This window comes from Canis lupus, chromosome X (genome assembly GCF_048164855.1).
Source record: "Canis lupus baileyi chromosome X, mCanLup2.hap1, whole genome shotgun sequence".
NCBI classification, from domain to species: domain Eukaryota; kingdom Metazoa; phylum Chordata; class Mammalia; order Carnivora; family Canidae; genus Canis; species Canis lupus.
This window is the reverse complement of record NC_132876.1, coordinates 48,375,527-48,402,622: the sequence shown is the minus strand read 5'-3', so window position 1 is coordinate 48,402,622 and position 27,096 is coordinate 48,375,527. Positions and strand designations below refer to the sequence as shown.

Genomic DNA, 27,096 nt, shown 5'->3' with positions numbered 1-27,096 from the left:
TTCAATCATTTGCCATATATTGTTTTCTGATTTTAGTTATTTTTAAATTATGACAGACATAATTAATAGATCCTTTAGGGAAAAGAGATGAGTAACCAAAAAAAAAAAAAGAATCACACCATGGTGGGAGCCATAGGACAGTACAGGACTCAGAAGGAGCAGCAGTGCTCACTGGCATGGATACAACTGGGGAAGACATGGGGATGGGCACACCTGCAGAGGAATGGCACAAAAGTACCTACCATGAGGTGATTGAACTCATTTTTGAGTATGGGTGAGAGCTATTTTTGGCTACCATATGGGAAAAATAATTGCTTACTTTTTAGTATAACATACTTTCAGAGTTCTGTCAGTGCACAAATGCATTATGCAAACATATTTTTACAAAAATGGGCTGGTACTGCATATGAGGTTCTAAAAATGGTTTTATTTTATTGTTATTTTGCAATGTACCATGAACACCTCTTCCATGCACATGGATAAAAATTACCTACTGAAAGGCAGAGAGCATAATAGTTGGATCAAAAGGCTTCTGGTAATAAGAGTGACACCTAAAACAAAATTTCAGCTTAAGGTTATAAAGCACATAGCCTGGCAAATGCCTGCCAGGGAAAGCAGGGTCAGCAATATTCTCATTAGAGAAGTTAGAATTAAAGACCAAAGGCATTAAAGATATGGGATATCATGTAAACCCCTTTGGCCTCTACCTCCGCCCCTCACCCCCCTGACACCTCGTTGCCCCCTTGGGGCAAATGGATCCTGTGCATCTCTTTGCATCCAATGAAAACCACCCATTTTCTGTTTTTTCCTTAACTCTTCCTGAGCCCTTGAAATATCTTCACATTCTCTCATCATCTCCTCACTTCCCAAGTGCCTTTCCTGTAAGTCCTCCTGATAGTCCTTGGAGTCGTCCGTCCCCCTGTCCGTTTTTCTTTTTGCTTTCCTCGGCACATAATCTTCAGCTGGGCGCTTTTCGGCAGCCCGTGGCTCACCCTCAGGCTTTGCCTGGGATCCTGGCTTGCCCTCACCGTGTGGTTTTCCCTCATTTTCAGACTTGCCCTGCTTTTCTTGCTTTCCCTCATCATCTGGCTGTCCCTGATTCTGGAGCTTTCCCTCATGCCCTGGCTTCCCTTCCTCTTCCAGCTTTTCTTCCTCATCTGATTTTCCTTCATCTTCAGGCTCTACTTCATCTTCTGGCTGTCCCTTGATTTCCAGCTTTCTTTCATTTTCATTGTAGAGTTTTTCCATGTTGAGATTTCCCCTTCTTTTCCTTGTCTTAGGGGGTGGGGTGTGGTGGGGTAGGAGAGGGAAGAGAAGACAAAGGAGACAAGGGAGACTGAGGGCTTGGAGGTGGAATGCAGGTGCTGATAGTACTGGCATCCTTCCCCTTGGCTGGGTTCTCTTGACCTGGCCAAGCCCTCCAAGTGTGTTTTCTACCCACCTTTTACCCTACAATTCCTCCAACATGTGAGAGCCAACCATTTCCCTGGCAGGCCCTACCACCTTCTGTACTATCCTTCAGCGTGGTATGGAGGATGGGCAGTGGGGACCTCAAATTCTGCATTCGGTGTGCCCTCTACACCCTCCCCACACCGTTCCTGTCCAGTGCCCTTCCTCCCTTTTGCTCACCTGCAGGGATTCTGGACAGGTTCCTCCTACTTTTCTAGCCTTGCAAGTAATGAGACTCCAAATTCTGCCCATGCTGTACCCTCCACACTCCCTCCCCACTGCTCTGGGTTCCTGCCCAGAGACCCTCTTATTTCACTGACCTGCAGGAATTCAAGACAGGTAACGCTTCCTTTTCTAGTGTTGTAGAGAATTGGGAACAAACACTAAGAACTGCAAACAGACAGGAGATAGGGGCTGGGCATTCAGTGGATGCACAAAGGCTTGGGTCCCTTTTCTGAATCCCAACCCTCCAAGTGTCTTCTGCACACCATTTACCCCACCATTCCTCCCAACCATTTCCCTGGCAAGTGTATGCAATATTTGTGGTGGGGGGATGATAAGTGGGGGCCTAAAATTCTGCCCTCTACACTCTCCCCACTAACATCCCTGCTCAGAGCCTCTTCCCCCTTTCACTCACCTGCAGGGATTCTGGACAGGTTCCTCTTCCTTTTCTAGCCTTGCAGAGTGCTGGGGACAGACACACAGACCTGCAGACAGACGGAAGACAGGGGCAGGGCCTGTGCACTCAACCGACTGAGGTTTCTTCCCTGAATCTGGGCTCTCCTCATGCAACATTTCCCTCTCCTACCTCCCCCGCATCCCAGCCGCCATTACTTTTCATGCCTCAGGTCCAGACCAGGATGCTTTCAGAACTGTTTGGGTCGCTGTGTCCCCCTCCTCTGCAAGCAAGCCGCCCAGCCCACCCCCTTTCCACTGAGGTCAGTATTTCCTTTTAGGTACAGAGTGTGAGAAGGGGTTATTTCTAGAATATGTCTACATTTCACTGTCGCACTGCGGGGCGCCCCCCCCCCTCAATTTCAGGTCCAAAAACGGGTGAAGGGCGCAGAGGAGGGGCATGGAGGAGGCAGCAGCGGGGCCTGCTATGGGGTGCTCCTCCCCACCTGCCCACATCTGCGCTGCGCCCCCCATCCTCACCAACCTCCCGGACCCCTTCCTGCTCCGTGCTGCTCCCGGTTCCTACTCCCATCCACCTCCACCCTTGCTCAGGGTTGCCCGCAGCGCCCACCTTCACACTGACCTGCGGGGCCCCGGGCAGACCTGCGCCTCCTCGGGCTCGCCGAAGCCCGCTCGCCCCTCGTCAGCCGCCCGGGCAGCTCAGGTAGCTGGTTCCGTGCGGGTGACGGAAACCGACAGCGCAGGGACGGGACCGCAGGGTAGGCGGGCGAGCGGGCGGGCGCCCGGGCTGCGGCCCACGTCGGCGCCCGGCCAGTCACGTGAGCCCCGCGTCACCCGAGCTCTGTCCCCCCCCCCCGCCCCGCCTCCTCAGCCCCATCCCCAAGGGACCAGTCAGAAAAAGACGGTGGGGGAGGGGATGGCCAAGGGGGAGTCACAGACAGCAGGAGCGGGGAGTCTTCCCAACTGCAAGTGCTTTACCTGGCGCATCGCAGGTCCTCGTACAGCATCCCTCTGAGATGCACGTCATTGCCAGGTGCGACTGCTGATCACAGGGAGGGTACCCGACTTTGCCGGGAGTGCTCAGCAACTGTGTACCACAAGCAGCTTTCAAGACCCGTTCTGCCTGACTCCAGAGCCCAGGTAGTAGTGCCGGCCAGGAAGCGGCGCTGCCACCTTGAGTAGCTGTGTTCCTGGGCCTCCTCTCTCCTCAATCCTCAAGTTCGCTCTCCCTGAGTGCCTTCTGTTCATTTCCCTCTAAACACCGATAATTCTCAAATCTCCATCTCCAGGCTATTTCTTCCCCTTAGCCCCAGACCCTCTTTGTCAACTGTCTATTGGATACCACTACTTGAATGCCCTTGAAGCAACTCAAAATCCATATACCCCAACCTTCTTTCAGCAACTTCCTTCTCACCTTCTCTGTTTACTTTTCTTCACACTTGAAACTTGCACTCCAATATTTGACCTGTTCTCATGCAGAATATCAGATGGCTAAAAAAAGAAAGCATTAAAATGTTTTTTAAGGGACACTTGAGTGGCTCAGTGGGTTAAGTGTTTGCCTTGAGTTGGGGTCATGATCCTAGAGTCCTAGGATGGAGCTCCCCATGCGGGGTGGTGGGGTGGTGGGGAGGATCACTGCTCAGCGGGGAGTCTACTTCTCCCTCTTCCCCTTACCTAGCTGGTACTTTGTCTTTTGTTCACTCTCTCAAATAAATAAAATATTTTTAAAACAAAATAAATAAATTATTTTTAATGGATAACTGATGAACAAATTTATCATAATTCTTGGTCTACAACTTAGTCTTACCATTAACCCTTTGTCCCTCTTTCCTTTCCTTCCCTTTATTTTTTCCCTTCCCTCTTTCATTTTTTTTTCCTATTATTTATGATAGTCACACAGAGAGAGAGAGAGAGGCAGAGACATAGGCAGAGGGAGAAGCAGGCTCCATGCACCGGGAGCCTGATGTGGGATTCGATCCCGGGTCTCCAGGATCGCGCCCTGGGCCAAAGGCAGGCGCCAAACCGCTGCGCCACCCAGGGACCCCCCCTTCCCTCTTTCATACTGTGACACCACCACTGAACTCAAAAACTAGAAAATTGCCAAAACTATAGTTGCTACAGTGTAATACCATATATTTTGTTTTGACAATGTGACTATAATGTGTCATGATTTGGATCATGTTTATCCTGATTGGAGTTAACTGAACTTCTTGGATACATAGATTGGGTGTCCCCTAATGAGTAATTTTTAGCTTTTATTTGTTCAAAAATTCTTTATTCCTGTTTTGCTTTTCTTTCTGGGATTCTTATCACACATTTGTTAAGTATGCTTCATTGTGTCTCCTGGTTCTTTGTTAATTCTTCATCCTTTTTACTTTTTTGCTTCTCAAACTGGATAATCTCAACTGATCTATCTTCAGGCTAACTGATTCTTTCTTCTACCAGCTCAAATATGCTGCCAAGCCTCTCTAGTGAGCTTTTCATTTCAGTTATTTTCAGCTCCAGAATTTCTATTTGGTTTCCTTTTAATAATTTTTATCTATATATTCTATTTCTCTGCTAATAGTTTATATTTGCTAGGGCATTTTTTCCTCATTTCCTTAGTTCTTTGTCCAAGGTTTCCTTTAGCTTTTTAGCTCTTTTCCGTTTTTCCTTGGAGCATATTTCAGACAGTTGATTCAAAATTTTACCTAGTTTGTTCAACACATGAACCTTCTTATATTCAGTCTAATAATTTTTCTTTCCTACAAATAGATCATACTTTCTTGTTTCTTCATATGCCTTACAATTTGTCTCCCATCCAAGTACTAACCAGGCCCAACCCTGCTTAGCTTCCGAGATCAGATGAGATCGGGCGCGTTCAGGGTGGTATGGCCGTAGACTGCCTTACAATTTGTATTGGAATCTGGATGTTTTGTATATTGGAAAATGTCAACTCTGTAAATTAGATCCTCCCACTTTCCAGGGTTTGTTTCTTTGTTGTGGATTGTTTCTTTGTTTAGTGACTTTTAAAAATATTTTTGGGGACATCTGGATGACTCAGCGGTTGAGTGTCTACCTTTGGCTCAGAGTGTGATCCCGGGGTCCAGGATTGAATCTCACATCGGGCCCCTTGCAAGGAGCCTGCTTCTCCCTCTGCCTATGTCTCTGACCCTCCTTCTGTGTCTCTCATGAATAAATAAATAAAATCTTTAAGATAAATAAAAATATTTTTGTAAATTCTGTATTCTTTATCATGTGTGTCCACTGAAGTCTGTGCCTGATTAGCTAAGTAATCAACTGGTATTTGGACAAAGTTATTTTAAATGTGTAGAGCTAACAGAAGGAAAAGAATTTCCCTATCTTTGCAGATAAGCTCTGAGTTGAAGTATTTTTAATGCTTTACTTTCTGCTTCTGCAGAACCTTAAGGCCAGCCCAAGGTGAATGTTTAGGGTCTTCTCTGGCCTTTTCTGAACATGAGTTGAATCTTAGGTATGGACATATACTATTTGATTCCTTGGGATATGTGAGTTTTTAAAAGTGCTTGCTTGTTCCTTCATGTAGTTCTTTTCCCCAACTACTCATACTAAGACTTATCAATCTGTCTATTGCTTATCCCAAATGTTCTTTGCCCCAGGCTGTTGTGGGCAATACCCATGACTTTAAATGTTTTTGGCAAAAGTCACCCAGGAAGCTGCCCCAGTTCCAATCCAAGGAATGCTCTGTCTCATATGACAAAGGGAAGTTTTTGTGCTCATCTTTAAGGGAACTGCCAGGTAGACTAAGACCCACAACCACAATTCTAAAAAAATAGGATGTCTATTCTTCCCTCTGGCACTAGCAATGTAAATCAGGATAACAAGCTGTCAAGGACAGATTGCTGACCATGGCAGGTGATAGGCAGATGATTTAAAATTTCTTACCACAAAGCAGCAACCTCCTTTTTCACCAAATTTCCTCCTGGTTGTTACACTTTTTATTTTACTAGACTCCATAGTTCTACAAAAGTTGATTCTGATACTTTTTCCCAGCTTGTTTGTTGCTTTTGGAGTCAAGGCTCATAATTCCATTGCCATTTTCAGTAAGGTTACTTTTCTTTCTATTCCTATTTGTCAGTGTTGGTAGTTTGTGTCTTTATTGGAATTTTTCCCTTTGATCTTTCTTGTCTTACTTATTATCATACAGCTGTTCATAGTATTACTGTATAATTCTTTGTAAACTTTTAGAGTTAAGAGTCATGTCCCTTCTTTCATTCTGACTTTAATAATTTGAATCCTTATCCTTTTTTTCTTGGTAGGTCTAGCTATAACTGATCTAGTCAGTTTTTTTCTTCTATTTTCAAAGCAACTTTTGGTTTTAGTGATGTTCTCTATTGTTTTAATATTCTTTATTTCATTTATTTTGACTCTACTCTTTACTGTTTCCTTCCTTATGACTTCTTTGGTTTTAAGCTGATTTTTTCTAGCGATTTAAGGTAAGAGTTTAAATTATTGATTTGAGATTTTCATATTTTTAATATAACCATTTCCTAGGACACCTGGGTGGCTTAGCGGTTGAGCGTCTACCTTCAGCTCAGGTCATGATCCTGAGGTCCTGGGATAGAGTCCCACATTGGGCTCCCTGCATGGAGCCTGCTTCTCCCTCTGCCTCTGTCTCTGCCTCTGTCTCTCTGTGTCTCTCATGAATGTCTAAATAAAATATAAAAAATAAAATATAAAAAATAAACATCTGTAAGTTTCCCTCTAAGTTTCTTCCCTTCTACCTATATCCCATAAGTTGCAGTATGTTGTGTTTTCATTTTTATTCATCTCAAAGTAGTTTCTGATTTCTCTCATGATTTGTTCTGACTAAATGTAAATATACTATTCAATTTCTACATGTTAGTAGGTTTTACAGGTTTCCGTATGTTTTTGATTGCTAACTTAATTCTATTATTATTCTCAGAGAATTGTATTTGTATGATTTCAATCCTTTTAAATTTATGTGGTATTTTATTATGGCCTCCTATGTGGTCTATCTAATAGAAAGTTCCACAGATGCTTGACAAGAATGTGTATTTTGATGTTGTTAGGTGTATTTTAGAGATGTCTGTTATGCTAGTTGGTTTGTAGTTTTATTCAACTGTCTTGTTTTCTTACTGATATTCTTCCTACTTGCTCCATCCAGTTTTTAAAATGTCATTTGAAGTCCCCAGTTACTATCATCAAATTGTCTGTTTTCCCTTTTTTTCTTTTCTGGCAGTTTTTGCTTCATGTATTTTGACGTTTATATATGTTTATATATGTCTTATATATGCTTTAATATATTCCTGATAGATTGAATTTGTTATTATGAAATATCTTTCTTGTTCTCCAATAGCATTTTTTGTCTTAAAGGCTATTTTGCCTGATGTTAAAATAGCCACTTCTCTTTTCATTGCCTTTTACATGGTATATATATTTTATTCCTTTTACTTTCATTCTATTTATTTCTTTGAATCTAAAGTGTTTTTCTTGTAGATAGTATGAAGTTGGATTATGCATTTTTTTGCCTCATTTTGCCAATTTCTGCCCTTTGAGTGGAGTGTTTAATCAATTTGCATTTAATGGAATCATGGGTAAGTTATGATTTACACCTGCCATCTTGCTATTTGTTTTCTATATGTCTGTCTTTTTTGCTCCTTTATTTCTCCACTATTGCATTCTTTTTAAAGTACATTTTTATTTATTTTATTTTATTATTTTTAAAAGATTTATTTATTTATTTATTTATTTATTTATTTATTCATGAGAGACACAGATAAGAGGCAGAGCCATAGGCAGAGGGAGAAGCAGGCTCCCTGCAGGGAGCCAGATGTGGCATTTCATCCCAGAACTCCAGAACTATGCCCTGAGCCGAAGGCAGACACTCAATTGCTGAGCCACCCAGGTATTCCCTAAAATACATTTTTAGTATGCCATTTTAATTCTCTGTTGTTTTTAGAAGATTTAAGAAATTATTTTCTTAGTGGTTGCCCTATGGATTAAAATTAACATCTTAAAACAATCACATTTTCTCAATTCTTAACTTAATTTCAATACTATTAAAAAGTTTGTTCTATCTCCATTCCCTCCTTCCTCCTTTGTGCTATTAATGTCATAGAAACTACACATTTAAGCTATTGTATACCCATAAATACTGTTTTATAATTATTGTTTTATGCAGTTTTCTTTTAAATCAAATAGGGAAGAGTCACAAACATACATTTATATTGTCTATATTAATATTTTTATTACTTTCCAGAAAAACATCCATTTCTTCTAAATTGCCTAATGTATTGGCATATAGCTGATCATAATACGTTTTTAAAATCCTTTGTATTTCCTTGGTATTGGTTATGATATCTCCTCTTTCATCTATGATTTTATTAATTTGAGTATTAAGTATTAAGTATTGAGTATTCAGTATTTTCTCTTCTTAATAAGGCTAGCTAATGGTAATCTATCTTATTAATTCTTTCAAAGAACCAACTCCTGGTTTTGTTGATCTGTTCTACAGTTCTTCTGGTCTCTATTTCATTGAGTTCTGCTCGAATCCTTATTATCTGTCTTCTTCTGCTTGGTGTAGGTTTTATTTGCTGTTATTTATCCAGTTCCTTTGGGTGCAAGTTTAGCTTGTGTATTTGAGTTTTTCCAATTTTTTGAGGGATGCTTATATTGCGATGTATTTCCCTCTTAGGACTGCTTTTGCTGTATCTCAAAGATTTTGAATGGTTGTGTCTTCATTTTCATTAGTTTTCATGAATCTTTTTAATTCTTCTCTAATTTCCTGGTTGATCCATTCATCTTTTAGCAGGAGGCTCTTTAACCTCCAAGTGTTTAAGTTTCTTCCAAATTTCTTCTTTTGATTTAGTTCTAGTTTCAAAGCAATATGGTCTGAAAACATGCAGGGGAAAATCCCAATCTTTTGGCATCAGATGAGACCTGATTTATGACCCAGTATGTGGTCTATTCTGGAGAAAGTTCCATGTGCACTTCAGAAGAATATGTATCCAGTTGCATTCAGATGTAAAGTTTTGTAAATATCTGTGAAATCCATCTGGTCCCGTGTATCATTTAAAGCTCTTTTTTCTTTGGTATTCACCATTATCAAGTGGGATTTATCCCCAGGATGCAAGACTGGTTCAACATTCATAAAACAACGTGATATATCAATCAACAAGAGAAAAAACAAGAATCATACGATCCGCTCTATAGATACAGAGAAAGCATTTGACAAAATACAGCATCCATTCCTGATCAAAACTCTTCAGAGTGTAAGGATAGAGGGAACATTCCTCAGCATCTTAAAAGCCATCTATGAAAAGACCACAGCAAATATCATTCTCAATGGGGGAAAACTGAGAACCTTTCACCTAAGATCAGGAACACGACAGGGATGTCCACTCTCACCCCTGCTATTCAACATAGTACTAGAAGTCCTAGCCTCAGCAATCAGGCAACAAAAAGAAATAAAAGGCATTCAAATTGGCAAAGAAGAAGTCAAACTCTTCCTCTTCAGAGATGACATGATACTGTACATAGAAACCCAAAAGACTACTCCCCAAGATTGCTAGAACTCATACAGCAATTCTGCAATGTGGCAGGATATAAAATCAATGGCCAGAAATCAGTGGCATTTATATACAGTAACAATGAGACTGAAGAAAGAGAAATTAAGGAGCCAATCTTATTTACAATTGCACCCAAAAGCATAAGATACCCAGTAATAAATCTAACCAAAGATGTAAAGGATCTATACCCTAAAAACTATAGAACACATCTGAAAGAAAATGAGGAAGACACAAAGAGATGGAAAAATATTCCATGGTCATGTATTGGAAGAATTAATATTATGACAATGTCAATGCTACCCAGGGCAATTTACACATTCAATGCAATCCCTATCAAAATACCATGGACTTTCTTTAGAGAGTTGGAACAAATCATCTTAACATTTGTGTGGAATCAAAAAAGACCCTGAATAGCCAGAGGAATATTGAAAAAGAAAACCAGAGCCAGGGGCCTCACAATACCGTATTTCAGGTTGTACTACAAAGCTGTGATCATCAAGACAGTGTGGTACTGACATAGAAACAGACACATAGATCAATGGAACAGAATAGAGAACCCAGAAATGGGCCCTCAACTCTATGGTTAATTAATATTTGACAAAGCAAGAAAGACTATCCACTGGGGAAAAAAAAGTATCTTCAATAAATGGTGCTGGGAACATTGCACAGCCACATGCAGAAGAATGAAAGTAGACCATTCTCTTATACCATACACAAAGATAAACTCAAAATGGATGGAAGATCTAAATGTGAGACAAGAATCCATCAAATCCTAGAGGAGAACCTGGACAACACCCTTTGTGAACTTGGCCACAGCAACTTCTTGCAGGATACATCTATGAAGGGAAGAAACAAAAGCAAAAATGAAGTATTGGGACTTCATCAAGATCAAAAGCTTCTGCACAGCAAAAGAAACAGTCAACAAAAGTAAAAGACAACCTACAGAATGGGAGAAGATATTTGCAAATGACCTATCAGATAAAGGGCTAGTATGCAAGATCTATAAAGAACTTATTAAACTCAGCAGCAAAGAAAAAACAATCCAATCATGAAATGGGCAAAAGGCATGAACAGAAATTTCACCAAAGAAGACATAGACATGGCCAACAAGCACCTGAGAAAATGCTTTGCATCACTTGCCATCAGGGAAATGCAAATCAAAACCACAGAGAGGGGATCCCTGGGTGGCGCAGCGGTTTGGCGCCTGCCTTTGGCCCAGGGCGCGATCCTGGAGACCCGGGATCGAGTCCCACGTCGGGCTCCCGGTGCATGGAGCCTGCTTCTCCCTCTGCCTGTGTCTCTGCCTCTCTCTCTCTCTCTCTCTCTGTGACTATGACTATCATAAATAAAAAAAAAAAAAAAAAAAAAAAAAAACCACAGAGATACCACCTCACACCAGTGGGAGTGGCGAAAATTAAAGACAGGAAACGACAAATGTTGGAGAGGATATGGAGAAAGGGGAAGGAACCCTCTTGCACTGTTGGTGGGAATGTGAACTGGTACAGCCACTCTGGAATACTGTGTGAAGTTTCCTCATAGAGTTAAAAATAGAGCTACCCTACCCCCAGCAATTGCACTGCTGGGGATTTACCCCAAAGATACAGATGCAGTGAAACGCAGGACACCGGCACCCCAATGTTTATAGCAGCAGTGTTCACAATAGCCAAACTGTGGAAGGAGCCTCGGTGTCCATCACAAGAAGAATGGATAAAGAAGATGTGGTATATATATACAATTGAATATTACTCAGCTTTTAGAAATGATGAATACCCACCATTTGCTTCGACGTGGATGGAACTGGAGAGTATTATGCTGAGTGAAGTATGTCAATCGGAGAAGGACAATCATCATATGGTTTCACTCATATGGGGAATATAAAAATAGTGAAAGGGATAAGAGGGGAAAGGAGGGATATTGAGTGGGGAAATTGGAGAGGGTGACAAAACATGAGGGACTCCTAACTCTGGGAAACAAACAGGGGGTAGTGGAAGGGGAATTGGGCAGGGGTATGGGGTGACTGGGTGGCAGGCACTGAGGGGAGCACTTGATGGGATGAGCCTTGAATGTTATACTATATGTTGGCAAGTCGAAGTTCAATACAAAAAATATACAAAAAATAATATTTTATTGCTGCTGTAACAAAGTAACACAAACTTCAGGGCTTAAACAACAGAAGTTTATTTTCTAACAATGCTGGAGTTCATAAATTTGAAATGATTTTATGAGGTTTAACCAAGGGCAATACTGCCTCTGGAAAGTTTAGGGGCTCACCCATTTCCTGCCTTTTCCAGCTTCTAGAGCTGCATTTCTTGATTATGTCCACTTCCTCCATCTCCAAAGTTATCAATGTAGCATATTCAAATGTTTCTGCTTGCATCATCACATTACTTTTTTCCTCTTCAATATAAAATTTCCTTCTGTCTTTCCCTTATAAGAGCACTTGTGATTGTATTTGGACCCCACCCAGAAAATCCAGTATAATCTCTCCATCTTGAGATCCTTAACAAAATCACACAATCAAAGTCTGTTTTTGCCATATAAGGTAATATTTATAGGTTACAGGGTTTCAATATGAATATCTTTTCAGAGGCCATTATTTAGTCAACCATTTTGTCTTTCATATTTACCCATTAACTTACCTTGCCAGTGGTCTTTATTTCTTAGTGTGGATTCAAGTTACCGTCTAGTGTCCTTTGATTTCAACCTTAATATTTCTTATAGAACAGTGAAACTGTTTAAAAATTATCTCAGTATTTGTTATCTGAGAATGTCTTAATTAATATTTAATTTTTAAAGGAAAATTTGTTGATTAAGAAATCTTGGTTAATACTCATTTTTTTCCTGCATTCTGAAGATGAATTCCTACTATTTTCTGATCTTCATGATTTCTTATTATAAGACTGCTATAGATGATTGTTTTTCATCAAATTTGAGAAGTTTTGGTTATTGTATTTTCAAATGTATTTCCTTGTTGCTTTCTTTTTCTCTTCTCTTTCTGTGATTCATCTTATGTCTGTGTTGATATACTTGATGGTGTCCCGATGTTCAGTATCTCTATATGATGTATGAGAGCTTGGTTCTTGTCTCACAGAGTCGAAGAATGAATCTTGTGGACAAAGGAGGGTGAGTAAAGTGATAGAAGTTTATCAAGCAAAGATACAGAGCAAGCTCCCAAAAGTGAGGAGGGGACCTGACAGGATTGCCACTGAAGGTTTTTTTTTTTTTTTTTTTTTTTTTATGAGCCCGCCTCTTTTTTTTTTACTGAAGGTTTTTTTGGCTGGCCTTTTATAGAAAACCTGACTAGGGAGTTGATGGCCTTGAGATTTATTGTGCTGTCTTGAGTGAATGACATATGACTGTTTTGAGTCTCAGTAACTACTTGATAGACATCAAAGAAAGATACTCCCTAGCATTTTGGAGTTGGGGGCCAGATTTACTGCCTTATCTCTGTTTCTGTTGCCTTATCTCTGTTTTTGTTGCATCTCAGTGTCCTTGGGATTTATGGAAGCCCGGAGATTATTGGAGCCTGGCTCTGGGCCTTTCCCTTATCTTTCCCTGCCTCACCCTATCTGTCCCTAACTCATATATACTCTCATTAATTTTAATTTGTTTCATTTTTCAGACTTGAAGTTTTTATTTACCTATTTTTAAGTTTACTAATTCCTTCTTCAGACTGCTCAAGTCCGTCATTGAGATACTTTAATGGATTTCTCATTCCAATTATTTTCTATTCAATGGGGAAGGAGAAGACTGTCTTTTCAATACATAGTACTGGGAAAACTGGCGATCCATAACCAAAGAAATGAAGTTGGGCACTTACCTTATACCACTTATAAAAAGTTAACTCAAATGGATCAAAAATTTCAACATATGAACTAAAACTGAAAATCCTGGAAGAAAAAGGTAGGGAAAATTTCATGTCACTGGATATGGCAATGATTTCTTCAATATGATACCCAAAGTGTAGGCAACAAGAGAAAAATAAAATAAATTGGTGCTGTGGAGTGACTGTGTCCCACCAAAATTCACATATTGAAGCATGCTAGAAAGAGCCAATGTTGCCTTGAAAGGATTGTTAAACTTGATTGTGGTGAGGGCTCAGAAAGGAAAGAAGAGTGCTGGAAATAAAGTGTTCATCTTCTTAGAGAATAATACATAAATAATCATACATAGAATGTCGGTAATAATATGGATGGTAAAGGCCATTCTGTGAAGTCTCAGAATGAAGAACATATTATTGGACAATGTAGAAAAGGCAATCCTTATTATGAGGTGACAAATAACTTGGCTGAATTTTGTTCATATTCTGGCGTTTTGTAGAAGGTAGGAATTGCAAGCAACAAAAATGAATTTTTAGCTGAAGATATTTCTGGGAAAAGTGTTGGAGGAGCATCTTGCTACCTCTTGACTGCTTATCATACAATGTGAAAAGAGAGAAGTGATTGAAGAAGGAAGGAATTGTTAAGCTAAAAGAACCAGAGCTTAAATATTTGGAATACCTGTGGCCCACCCAAATTGCAAAAAAAAAAAAAAAAAAAAAAAGAAAGAAAGAAAAAGAAAGAAAAAGAAAAAGAAAAAGAAAGAAAGGAAGTTCGAAGAGTATGGTGGAACAATTATTTGATAAGATTAGTATGGTTGTGAACCACAGACCTAATCAGCCACTGCAGCAGAAACACTGCCAATTCCAACTGAAGAGGACAAAGATGGAGTAGAATGAGGGAGCTTTTAAATTTCTTAAGATTCTACAGGACATGATAATAAACCTATTCTGCTGTGAATTTGCACTATTCATGGAAAGGGAAGAATGGCCATCAAGATGATTCAGGGATTATCAAGGCCACCATCTCAGTGTCTATAGGTTAAACAGTTTCTGATCAAAGCCATGGATGGCTGCACTGTCCAAAACCAAGGAGCACAGCTTCCACCTGGCAGCCACTGGGGATTTGTTCCTCATCTATCAGAGCTGATATTTGCCTTGCTAGATTTTGGACTTGCTTGGGACACATTGCCCTTTCTTCTTTCCTGTTTCTTCCTTTAGAATGGAAATGTCTATCTTATGCCTGCCCCACCATTGTATTCTAGAAGTACATAACTTATTTGGTTTCATAGGGTTCATAGTTGGAAAGTAATTTTGCTTCAGGATGAATTACACCCAGATTCTCACCCATATCTCACTTAGATAATATTTAGAAAAGGTTTTGGACTTTTGACTTTAGAGTTTATGCTGGAATGAGTTAAAACTTTTAAGGCTGTTGGGAAGGCATGAATGTATTTTGCATATGAAAAGGACATGAATATTGGGGGACCAAGGGTGGACTACTATGGATCGAATATTTGTGTCTTCCCAAGATTTATATGTTGAAGCCCTAATCCCCAGTGTGATGGTATTTGGGGATAGGATCTTTGCGATGCAATTAGATTTAAATGAGGTCATGAGAGTGAAGCCTCTATGATAGGATCACTGTTCATATAAAAAGAGGAAGAGACCAGACTTCTCTCTCTCTCTCTCAAAGATTTCATTTATTTATTCATGAGAGACACAGAGAGGAGAGAGAGAGAGAGAGAGAGAGAGAGAGAGAGAGAGAGAGGCAGAGACACAGGCAGAGGGAGAAGCAGGCTCCATGAAGGGAGCCTGACATGGGACACAATCCAGGGTCTCCAGGATCAGGCTCTGGGCTGAAGGCGGTGCTAAACTGCTGAGCCATCCTGGAACCCAGACTTCTCTCTCTTTCCACCATGTAAGGATATAGCAAGAAGGTAGCCATCTACAAACCAGAAAGAGAGCTCTCTCTGGGCATTAAATTTTCCAGAACCTTGATATCGGACATCTCAGTCTCCAGAACTGCAAGAATAAAATATTTGTTGTTTAAGTCTATTACATTTTGTTATAGTAAGCCAAACTAACACAATTGGAATTCATCAAAATATGTTTTGTGCATCAAAGAATACTATCAAGAGAGCTAAAAGGCAACCTATAGGATTAGGGAAAATATTTGCAAATCATATGTCTATTAAAGGAGACTATATAAATGACTCCTATAAACCAACAAAAATATGGGTCAAGAACTTGAATAGACATTTCTTTGTAGAAGATATGCAAATGGCCAAAGCATGTAAAAAGATGCTCAGCATCACTATTATTAGAGAAATGCTAATCTAAACAACTGTGAGATACAACTTCACACCCATTTGGATGGCTATTATTTAGAAAACTCATAAAACAGTGTGTTAGTGAAGATGTGGGGAAAACTGGAACACTTGTACACTGGTGATGGAAAAGTAAAGTGGTTCCAACATGGTTTTTACTAAAAAAAACAACAACACCCAAAACACATCCTTATCATATGTTCCAGCAATCCACTTCTGGGTATATCCACAAAATAAATGAGAGCAGAGCAGAGGCTTAAGTAGATATTTGTACTCTCATGCTCACAGCAACATTATTCACAATAGTCATAAGGGAGAAGCAACCCCTGTGTCTATTGAGAAATAAATGGACAAATGATATGTGGTTTATACATTCAATAAAATATGATTCAGCCTTAATAAGAAATAAAATTCTGCTACACACTATAACACAGTTGAACCTTGAAAATATTATGCTAAGCTAAATAAACCAGACACAAAAAGACAAATTCTGTATTATTCCTCTTACATAGGAGACCTACAAGAGTTAAATTTATACAGACATAAAGTAGAATATTGGTTACCAGGGGCAGTGGGGGATGGAGAATGGGACGTTATTATTTAATGGGTACAGAGTTTCAGTTTGAAATGATGAAAAATTGCTGGAAATGGATAGTGGTGATCATTCCATAACAATGTGAATGTACTTAATGCTACTGAATTGTGCACTTAACAAGAATTAAACTGTAGATACTGCATTTTGTTTATTTTCCTACAATAAAAAATGAACCATCTTAAAGTAAACAATTCAGTGATATTTAGTGCATTCACAATGTTGTGTAATCACCACTTCTATTTATTTCCAAAACATTTCTATCACCCCAAAGTGAAACTACCTACTCAAGTAGTTTCCCCCCTTTACTCTCTTTACCCAGTCCCTGTCAATCACCAGTTTGTGTTGTATCCTGTGCTGGTCTTCTGATTCAGCCATAACAAAATATCACAGATTGGGTGACTTAATGTAAATTAATTTCTCATAGTTCTGGAGGTTAAAATTCCAAGATCAAGTTGTCAGCAGTTTTGGTTTCTCTTGAGGCCTCTTCCTTTCTTTTGCAGATGGCTGTCTTCTTGCTATATCTTTATATAGTCCTTTTCTTTTGAACACACACTCTTGGTGTCTCTTCCTTTTCTCAGGAAGACATATTTGATTACAGCCCCACCCTCAATATGTTATTTAACCCTATTTACCCCCTTAAAGACCCTCTCCATATACAGTCACATTGAGGGTTAAAGCTTCAACCTATGAATTTGAGGGGGGGTCGTCACAATTCAGTACATAACATCCACCCTCTGGCCCCCAATATTCATGTCCTTCTCATAAAATATAAAACACATTTATCCCATTCCAGAAGCCCACAAAGTCTTAACATATTCCAGCATCATCCCCAAGTCTCATCTATCTAAATTAAGTCTGAGTGACACTGGAAGTATGATTCATCCTGAGGCAAAACTCCTCTTTAGCTTTGAGCTTCTGAAAGAATTTAAGTGCTTCCAAATACAATAGTGGTATAGACTTTCCCCATGCCTTCTTCTTCTAAGAGTTATGGTTTTAGCTCCTAGGTTTAGGTTTTTGACACATTTTGAGATAATTTTTGTATATAATGTAAATTAAGGGTCCAACTTTATTCTTTTGCATATGACTATAAAATGTTCCCACCACCAGTTGTTGAAAAGTATATCCTTTTCCCATTGAATGTTCTTGGCACACTTGTTGACAATCTTTCTTTTGACTATGCAAGTGTGTGTTTATTTCTGAGATGTCTATTTTATCCCATTGTCCTATATGTCTATCATTATGTCAATATCACACTATTTTGATTATTGTCGTGTTGATAACACTTGCACTGTAATGAATGGATTCTTCTGAAAATCTTCCAGTGGGAGCATCACCCTGCCCGCACATTAATTTATGACTTCTGGCCTCCAGACTTCTGAGAGAATACATTTGTATTTTGGTAGTTTTGTTTGTTTGTTTGTTTACAGCACCCACAGGAAACCAGTACTAATAGTGAATGGTAGGCTCTGTGGCAAATGAGTATTCATGCTTATTTTCACCTTCCCACCTTTCCCCTGAGACAAGCAGACAAACACTGCTTAGTTATGGGATCAATTCAAAATGGCTAGCATCAGGTGGCTCAGTGGTTTAGCGCCGCCTCCAGCCAGGGTGTGATCCTCCCACATCAGGCTTCCTGCATGGAGCCTGTTTCTCTCTCTGCCTCTCTCTCTCTCCCTCTCCCTGTGTCTCTCATGAATAAATAAATAAAATCTTTTTTAAAAATTGGCTAGCATCGACTCTCACAACCAAGGTTTTAAATTGGCAAGAGAAATGAGATTTTTACTCATTTATTACCCACATTGGAATGAGAGAAAAGCTTTACATAGTCTTCAGTTGAGGAAATCATCTTTTTACATGTGAACCCTCCCCTTTAGCTTTTTCTTTAAGATTTTATTTATTTATTCATGAGACACACACACACACACACACACAGAGGCAGAGACACAGGCAGAGGGAGAAGCAGGCTCCATGCAGGGAGCCTGACGTGGGACTTGATCCCAGGTCTCCAGGATCAGGCCCTGGGCTGAAGGCAGTGCTAAACCGCTGAGCCACCCAGGCTGTCCCCCTTTAGCTTTTATTTATAGTAGTGTTTTATTTTGCATAAGATTTAGTATTTTTATGTAGTATATATCAGTCTTTCCCTTTATGGTTTCATCCTCTATTTCTCTAATGTTCAGGAAGGCCTTCTCCTTTATGCTCTTTTCCCTGAATTCAGACTAACATTTATCTATATCCTTTTAGTTATTTTATTGGTTTGTCCTTAAAACACTTGAGATAAAAATGTATACAGCACAGGTAACCGTCAAACTCTAGTGTTCAACAAAATCACCTGGGAGTTTGTTAACATTGCAGTTATCTAGGCACCATTACTAAAAAATGGTCTTGCATGAAGGGCCAGGATTCTGTATTTTAAACAAGCTCCACATGTGATTCTGAAGCATTTGGTACACTAGCAAACTTGGAGGTACACTCACATATACTATTTTAAAAGGATCTCATGTGTTGATTTTGGGGTAGAATTCCTCCACTTTGATAATGTATTTCACAACATCTATATTCTAGATAAGTGAAATTAATTGCTTAGGGTCACATAGTCAATTAGAGGTAGTGCAGAGAAAATAAGCCATAGATACTTTAGTCACAAATTATACTCAGTTGATTAACTCTACATGTACATCAGAATCACTGTGAGAGTTTTTCTAATGTAACAATCCCTTGGTCTCATTTCCAATGAGTCTGATTCAACTGGTTGGGAATGGATCCTGAGCTCCACTTTAAAATCTCAGGTAATTCAAATCTGCTGCCAAGGTTGAGAATCTATGCATTAAAGAGAACATAAAAATAAGACCGTTGTCTCTTTATTTTTTTTTAAAGAGTTTTTTTTGTTTTTTTTTTATTTTTATTTATTTGTGATAGTCACAGAGAGAGAGAGAGAGAATGAGGCAGAGACACAGGCAGAGGGAGAAGCAGGCTCCATGCACCGGGAGCCTGACGTGGGATTCGATCCCGGGTCTCCAGGATCGCGCCCTGGGCCAAAGGCAGGCGCCAAACCGCTGCGCCACCCAGGGATCCCGACAGTTGTCTCTTTAAAAAGAGCACAGTCTAATGGGAAAATAAAGTCTGATATATACAGGTTAATTAAGGCACTTAAAAATACTTTCACATATATATATGAGGAGGGGAGTACCCAAACTTGAACTAAAGCTGAGGGTCTCCACTTTAATTTATCTAAGTCCAGAGATGTCTGATGAACTTGTAAGATCTAGTGATGTGGAGTAAAACCTAGTTGCCTGAATTTTTACCCAGTTCCTCAGGTGATTATGATGCAGTTAGTCTATATAGCACATTGATAAACACTGACATATGAAACATTACACTAAATCCATGTGTTGAAATTGTTGTATAATGCTTTCTCTATTGTTTTTTCAATTGCAAACTACATTCTGTAGGGAAAAGAAGTTACTTGTCCATAAATGATCAGAGGCAAACCAGATTGCCCAGATTGCAGGACTCTTGACTCAGCTATAATTGTTGTGCCCTACAACTTACCAGTTCCTATGCTAGGCATCGAGGGTATCAGGACAAATTGGATAATATATTTACTATGAGAAAGGCACAGTCTACTTGGGACCAGTGATGACTGGGTGATTGAAAATACTCTAAGACAAGGGTCCACTTACTAGGTCTCTAGTCTCAGCCAGTTTCCCATTGTTCTGTAATTATAGGTTTATTGGGTACAGCAAAAATCAAAGCAAAGGCAGAGGGAAACTCCTTTGGATTCATGTAGGTTAGTGTGAGTAGACTACTGGGGATTCTGGGGTTAGAATGGTATAAACATAAAGCCACCCCCACACCTGTGTATGTGCAGAGTGAAACCTGTAGCAGGGTCTCCACAGAAAATGGAAAGCCAAGGAAACAGGCCATATTCATCAGAGGATGGAAAAGAGAGTTTAATTTTGAATACACTATAATGAATGTCACTCAGATTTTATTAGGGGAAGGGGATAAAGAAGAAAGTCTGAGAAAAAACAAAAGGGCTATTTGGATCCCTAAGCAGCACTGGGGGAGTACTCGCTTGGATTAAGAATAACTACAAAGCAGGAAGGGCATTCTCCACATTTCTGAAAGGGCAAAATGGGAATTCAGATCATTGATGGTTCAAGAGAAATCAGTAGGTCTTTGTCACCTTTAGTACTCTAGCACATCAGTAGTGGTGGGGACCAGCACAGGGAGCCAAAAGGAAGGGAGAAGGGGAAAGAGTGCTTAGCAGTCAAGGCATTATCTAGAGAAGGGAGACACAGAAGCCTAAGTATAGAAAGGTGTCACCCAGGGGTGCCTAGGTGGCTCAGTCAGGTGTCTGACCAGCTAAGGCTCCAGGGGTGGAGCCCCATGCTGGGCTCCTTGTTCAGCAGGGAGTCTACTTACTTGTCCCTCTGCCCCTCCCCGTTTGTACTCTCTCTCAAACAAATACAATCTTAAAAAAAAAGGTGTCACCCACTTGGCATTTAGACTTGATGATAGACATACTTTTTGGGCCCTTCTCTAAATATGAAGAGCACCTAGAGAGTGTGCATGTTATCTTCATTCATAGATTAATAGGCTGACTATAAAGAAACATATCTGTAATAATGACCAGGTTCGTGCTTCCAAGTAAGAGATTATATTATAAGAGGTAATAGAAGATTCATGTGTCTTTAAATTGTGTCTGAAGCATTTAATGATTGTCTCCATTCCCTTTATAAGTCAATTGGCAAGTTCTTTGCCTCTTACTTTTTGCCTGACATGTATAATACATATGTATTCATTTTGGAAAAATGAGAAAAAATAAGTAATCAAGAAAAGTTAAAGAAGAAACATTCTGATACACACACATATATTATGCATGCTTTTAAATGAGATAGTGTATTTATAGACTGGTTTTTAAACTGCTTTATTACCTTCACACTATGTACTAAACATCTTTCCATGCAAGTTGGTGAAACTCCCCCGCTGACAGAAAAACTTTCAGACTAAGTCAAATGAATTCTCCAATCAGAAAAATTACAGAACATCACAGATTCACAGTAAAGGGTACATAAAGAAAATGCAACTTTGGGAGGCAGGGAGTTTATTATTACTAACCTCAGCATTCAAGGCATAAGGCAAAACTCATCATGATGGTCATGGTGAGGGGGATCCCCTATAAGAATGCGCAAACTGTACCTCAACTGAAGCTCCCTAATTTTCCTCCTTAGCTCTCTCATCTCCTCCATGAACCGTTCCATATCATCTGCATCTCCATCTATCATGTCAAGGTTATTGACAAGCCTATTGGGCATATCCTCTCTCACATCATGGGCAGGCGGGGCCCAATCGGCTCTAATATTTTCTCCAGGCTCCTGGCCTTCACCACCTTCCAAAGGGTGGGCTTCTTCATTCTGCATTGGAGCCTGCTCCTCTCCTTTGCTTTCCTGGGGGACATTTTCCATGTTGAGATTTTTTTCCTGCTTACTCTTCCTAGGAGATAAAAAGCAAGAAAAAGGATGTAATACTTTGTAACAACAGGAGTCAGAGCTCTGTCAGAAAAGGTTTTCTCTCATCTGAGAAACTTCGTGCACCCTCTAGGGGACGCCCCAGACCCAGCCCAGCTCCAAAGCTCACCATTTTCCCCATCAATTTTTCCTTAGGCCACTCCTTGCACCTCTTGCACTTAACTCCGGCTGGAAGGGCAGTGAGTTTCCCAGATTCTGTCATGATCCCCGATAAACCCTAAACCAGAGGACCCCAAGCAGCCACTTACCTGCAGGCTCAGAAGTAGTCGTTTTCTCTTTGCTTTGAAATCTGCTGCACCAACGGACCCAGAGACCTGCAGACAAAAATGCGACGATGGCCAGGACTGTTCACTTGATTAAAGGACCAGTATTGGGGGGCACCTGCTCTGTTGCTGATTTAGGAATCCATTAATCAAAGGTTGCCACCTTCTCTTTTTCCTCCATCCTGTATCACGGTTTCTTCTCCTGTCCTGCAATGCACTACTCCGCCCTCCAGAAATAGGCATTGTAATCAAAGATTATTATTTCCAACCAGTTTCACCTCTTCTTTAGGCCCCTTTACCTCCGCCTCAGCCCTCCCGTCACCTGATTAGCATTTCTTGAATGCAAATGGACAACTTGCTGGGCAGGGGAGTCAAAAAAGCTTGCTGGATGGTGACCTGGTTTATTTATAAAAAATTTCAATGTAGTTGGGGCCCATTAGACTTTCTGGAACTCACCCTCCTTTCACTGCCCACCATTTTATGAATCAAAATGGACGAAGAGCGAAGAGGTAGCGTGGGTATTGCAAACCTGGACCCGCTGATGTCTAAGCGCTTTGTCTTGCTTACCCCAGGGTCCGCAGGCAGCGCCCAGGCTTACACCTTTCTTGCTCCCGACCAGATCCCTGAGTCAGAAAGCTTCCTCTCGATTGCCTCCTCCGCAGAAGGGAAGTGTTTCCCGGACCTAATCCCTGTCCATATCCTCTGCAGCAACCATCATCTCCACCCCCTCCCCCCCGTTTGCCGCAGCCCACCATTTCCCGCTCCAAAATGGACGGAGGTGGAGAACCGATTCCGGAACCGAGGCCTAGACCCGTGGCGGAGTCCGTCATCCCCAGGGTCAATGGTTGCAACCCCGTCCCGTCGCCCTGCAACCATCAGGCTTTTTCCTCGCTGTCCCCTGCCCTGGCTCTTCCCTTCCAGACGCCGGATCGCCCAAGAGATCTGCACTCCTAGGACATCCTAACTGGTACCCATTTCCAACTCTTGGCCCCTCTCGATCTCCTCCCACCAAGCCGTCCATTTCTTGCACCATATAAATGGGTATTGGGTAAAAAGGTCGAGAGAATCCAATCCCTCTCCGGTCTTAGCCCTCTGCCACCCCAGTCAGCGCCCACTAACCTGCAACCGATCAGGGTCAGCTTCTACGACTTCCTCCTTCCCGGTGCTACAGGCTCGCCTGCCTTCAAGGCAATAGCGTGCCGGCGCACAGCCACAAAGGACAACCAGACTGCAACTAGGAGGAGACGCTAACCCACGCGTCAGCTCCAGGTCTCGTAAGGGCCACGTCACTCTGAGCTCAGATACCCAATTATGGTTCCCACCTGCATTGCGGCAAGAGGGTGGGGGCGGGAGTGTGGGCGGGGCCACCTTTTTCTTCATCCCTGCCTTCTCCCCACTACAACCCATCTCTATGTTTTTTTCCTGTTTAGAAGTCTTTAAAACCAAATGCATCATGATATTTTGTAGTTTATATTTGCCTTTCCCCTGATTTCTGCTGCAGCTTTGAAATAATTCTTTTTTAAACCTTTAATTGCCCACTTCTCTCCTGTCCAACTCCCCAGCAAATAAAACCCAAAATTACCCTTAACAGCAATGGAAGGAAGTCTGGAAAATACACAGAAAGTGACATAATTATTTTTTACTTTATTTCCGTTTATTTTATTTTTTTAAGGGAAAGGATGATTAATTTTTTTGTTTCCCATTAGCATGCATTCCATTTTTGGTTGTTATAATTAGACAATACAATTATTTTCAGTTGAAAAGTAGGATTCGAGTTGTAAAGTCTTGATAACCTCCTTCTCCTGCAGAATCACCCTAATAGTACAGACCCTTCAGACATCATCTCCCTTTTAAGGACTTTAAATTAAAAACCTAAGCTGATGGTTGCCTTTGTGAAGGGTCTCTGTGAGGTCTTCCCAGGAGGTGAGGCTCTGAGTCTTGCTGGTGGATTTTCCTATCTGGAGAGCCTGTGACAAACTTACGGTCTCTCCTAAATTATATTACTGCAAATTCACTTTACAAAACTCTACCATGGCCTCTAAAATAGAACAGCACTGAGGTCTTCCAACGATCCAGAATAATAATTTGGGAAAGTTATGCTGACAGATACAGAGTATTGTGAAGCTATAATATTAACACAATAGTATGGCAGAATAGGGATCCCTGGGTGGCGCAGTGGTTTAGCGCCTGCCTTTGGCCCAGGGCGCGATGCTGGAGACCCGGGATCGAATCCCACGTCGGGCTTCCGGTGCATGGAGCCTGCTTCTCCCTCTGCCTGTGTCTCTGCCTCACTCTCTCTCTGTGTGACTATCATAAATAAATAAAAATTTAAAAAAAAACAATATTATGGCAGAATAAATATAGAACAAATAAATAGTAGAGAAGGCCATTATCAATCCCAAATATGGAGAAATATTAGAAATCTGATTGAAATACTTGGAATTAGCAGGGAGAGGTTAGATTACTGAAGGAATGGTGCTGAGATCATTGGTCAGCTATTCAGAAAAAATATTGAAGTGTCTTTTTCCTGTTAAATACAGACATGAAATATCTAGATTAAAGGACGTGAAACCATTGAAAATAGTATATAACAAATGTTATTTTGTATATAATCCTAGGATGAAAACGTTCATTAAAAATATAGCACCAGGGGCGCCTGGGTGGCTCAGTTGATTAAGCGTCTGTCTTCAGCTCAGGTCGTGATTTCAGGGTCCTGGGATTGAGCCAGGTGTGGAGCTCCCTGCTCAGTGGGGAGCTTGCTTCTCTCTCTCCTCCCTGTTTTTGCTCTCTCTCTGTCACGATTTCTGTCTCACTCAAATAAATAATTTAATTAATTAAAAAATGTATAGCACCAGAGTCAGACATGGCCAAAGGCAACTGGCTCAATCCTGCTGGGGACCCTCTAAGTTTAAAGCATGTAGAACGCCCCTCAGAATTATCCCATTTAGTGATGGGAAACTGGAGTGTTTATCCACAGGCCTGGGTTATTTATTGGTAGATATTACCCTGAGGAATGTTAACATCTCTGACAGTTCAAGGTTGTCCTAAGCCTGGGTTGAGCAAGCTCCCAAGATACCATAAAAAGTCCTCGGTAAAATTAGTAAAATTAAATACAGACAAAGTAGAAGGACAATATAAGATTTATTCCAGCCTCAAGAAATGTACTATTTGGGATCCCTGGGTGGCGCAGCGGTTTGGCACCTGCCTTTGGCCCACGGCGCGATCCTGGAGACCCGGGATCGAATCCCACGTCGGGCTCCCGGTCCATGGAGCCTGCTTCTCCCTCTGCCTGTGTCTCTGCCTTTTTCTCTCTCTCCCTGTGACTATCATAAATAAATAAAAAAAATTTTTTTAAAAAAGAAATGTACTATTCACATTTTACTCCAATTCAGTCCAAATATTTTCCTTTCAAATGAAGATAATACAGACACATCCATTCCAATATTTATGTACTTTTGGGCTATTTGTAGATTTCACTATGAGAAACAAAGTTGACTGAACTTCTTTATACATAGTTTTTAAAATACTGATATTTATTAAATTAAATTCCTAGGACTGTCCTTGAGATGACTATGGATGCTTTCCGTTGTCATAGAAATCAGTCTCGAAAAATATTATCTCAATTTGGCATCTGCAATGTATGAACATTCTGTTTCCTTATGAGTCCACAAACACTGAGTATTACCTGGTTTATTGTATTTTTAAAATTTTGATTTTTGTTTTTCTTTTTTCACTTATTTTATTTGACTTGTGATGAGCATAGCATAACATATAGAGAAGTTGGATCACTATATTGTACACCTGAAATTAAAGTAATATTGTGTGTCAACTATATTCAAAAAAATAAAATTGTTGTCATGGTCACCAGGTAATGTTTTCTAAACCTGCTACATCATAACATATACCTGAGATGAAGATTCCCAGACTCTTCTCTGAATATTCTACTTCAATAAATTGGAGCCAGATCTGGGAACCTGTATTTATATTTGTTATATAATTATTTTTTTTAAAAAGATTTATTTATCTGAGACAGAGAGAGGAGAAAGAGAGTGTGCGAGCATGCTGGGAGAGAGGGGAGGAGCAGAGGGAGAGAGAGAGAGACTCCTACACAGACTCCCCACTGATCATGGAACCTGAAGTAGGGCTCAATTTCATGACCCCAATACAAGGACCTGAGCTGAAATCAGGTACTCAACTGACTAAGCCACCCAGATGTCCCACAGTTCTTAACATCAGGTAGGTTTGGGAATCTTGTCATAGGCAAAAAACCAAAACTAAACAAAAAACTTTCCATTATTATCCAAGTGGTCCTTTTTTTTTAAAAAAAAAAGAACATTATTATGAAATAATTTCAAAGTTACAGAATGATATTAGAATGATATTAAAAATAGCACAAAGAAGCCCCAAAAGACCTTAACTATATTCCCCACTTGTTAACATTTTGCTACATTTGCTTTATTATTTTCTCTTCATGTAGGACACATTTTTTTCTGAAGCATTTGTGTCAGTTGAAGATTAAATGATCATTTAAAATTACTTAGTTCTGGGATCCCTGGGTGGCGCAGCGGTTTGGCGCCTGCCTTTGGCCCAGGGTGCGATCCTGGAGACTCGGGATCGAATCCCATGTCGGGCTCCCGGTGCATGGAGCCTGCTTCTCCCATGTCGGGCTCCCGGTGCATGGAGCCTGCTTCTCCCTCCGCCTGTGTCTCTGCCTCTCTCTCTCTCACTGTGTGCCTATCATAAATAAATAAAAAATAAAATAAAATTACTTAGTTCGATTAGTTTCATATAAAATTTTCTGAAAAAAAGTTTACTTTTTGTCTTTGGAGTTTCCTTATATAAAATTCGAAATATATATAAACTCATAATATATAAAGATAAATATTTTAGTATATGGTCTTATTAATGTTCTCTACAAACCATTA

The 27,096-nt window shown here is 40.4% G+C and overlaps 2 protein-coding genes across 8 annotated transcripts; both read right to left on the bottom strand.

Moving 5' to 3' along the window:
• Positions 1-407: 407 nt before the first annotated feature.
• Positions 408-3,172, bottom strand: TCEAL6 (transcription elongation factor A like 6). Of its 6 annotated transcripts, none has more exons than XM_072815194.1 (4): positions 2,696-2,894; positions 2,087-2,156; positions 1,770-1,839; positions 408-1,275 (listed from the first exon to the last, which is right to left on the bottom strand). In XM_072815194.1, the coding sequence occupies exon 4, from the start codon at positions 1,246-1,248 to the stop codon at positions 667-669; it is 582 nt and encodes a 193-aa protein (XP_072671295.1). In that variant the 5' UTR covers positions 1,249-1,275; positions 1,770-1,839; positions 2,087-2,156; positions 2,696-2,894; the 3' UTR covers positions 408-666. The 6 variants fall into 6 exon arrangements, with proteins under 6 accessions (XP_072671295.1, XP_072671294.1, XP_072671291.1 ...); XM_072815193.1 differs by having other exon boundaries at positions 2,708-2,894; XM_072815190.1 differs by lacking the exons at positions 1,770-1,839; positions 2,696-2,894 and adding an exon at positions 3,064-3,172.
• An 18,119-nt stretch (positions 3,173-21,291) lies between these two features.
• Positions 21,292-23,475, bottom strand: BEX5 (brain expressed X-linked 5). Of its 2 annotated transcripts, none has more exons than XM_072815235.1 (3): positions 23,291-23,475; positions 22,157-22,222; positions 21,292-21,873 (listed from the first exon to the last, which is right to left on the bottom strand). In XM_072815235.1, exon 3 carries the CDS (start codon positions 21,843-21,845, stop codon positions 21,507-21,509), a length of 339 nt encoding a protein of 112 aa, XP_072671336.1. In that variant the 5' UTR covers positions 21,846-21,873; positions 22,157-22,222; positions 23,291-23,475; the 3' UTR covers positions 21,292-21,506. The 2 variants fall into 2 exon arrangements, with proteins under 2 accessions (XP_072671336.1, XP_072671337.1); XM_072815236.1 differs by lacking the exon at positions 23,291-23,475 and adding an exon at positions 22,739-22,865.
• Between the last annotated feature and the right edge of the window lie 3,621 nt (positions 23,476-27,096).

Coding starts and splice junctions, on each gene's coding strand:
- TCEAL6 (XM_072815190.1), bottom strand. CDS start 3,092: ATGCTGTACGAGGACCTGCGATGCGCCAG. Junction 2,157..3,063: donor GAGGACCTGCGATGCGCCAG/GTAAAGCACTTG, acceptor GTCTGTCTGCAG/GTCTGTGTGTCTGTCCCCAG. Junction 1,276..2,086: donor CCTGTCCAGAATCCCTGCAG/GTGAGTGAAAGG, acceptor CCACCCCCTAAG/ACAAGGAAAAGAAGGGGAAA.
- BEX5 (XM_072815235.1), bottom strand. CDS start 21,845: ATGGAAAATGTCCCCCAGGAAAGCAAAGGAGAGGAGCAGGCTCCAATG.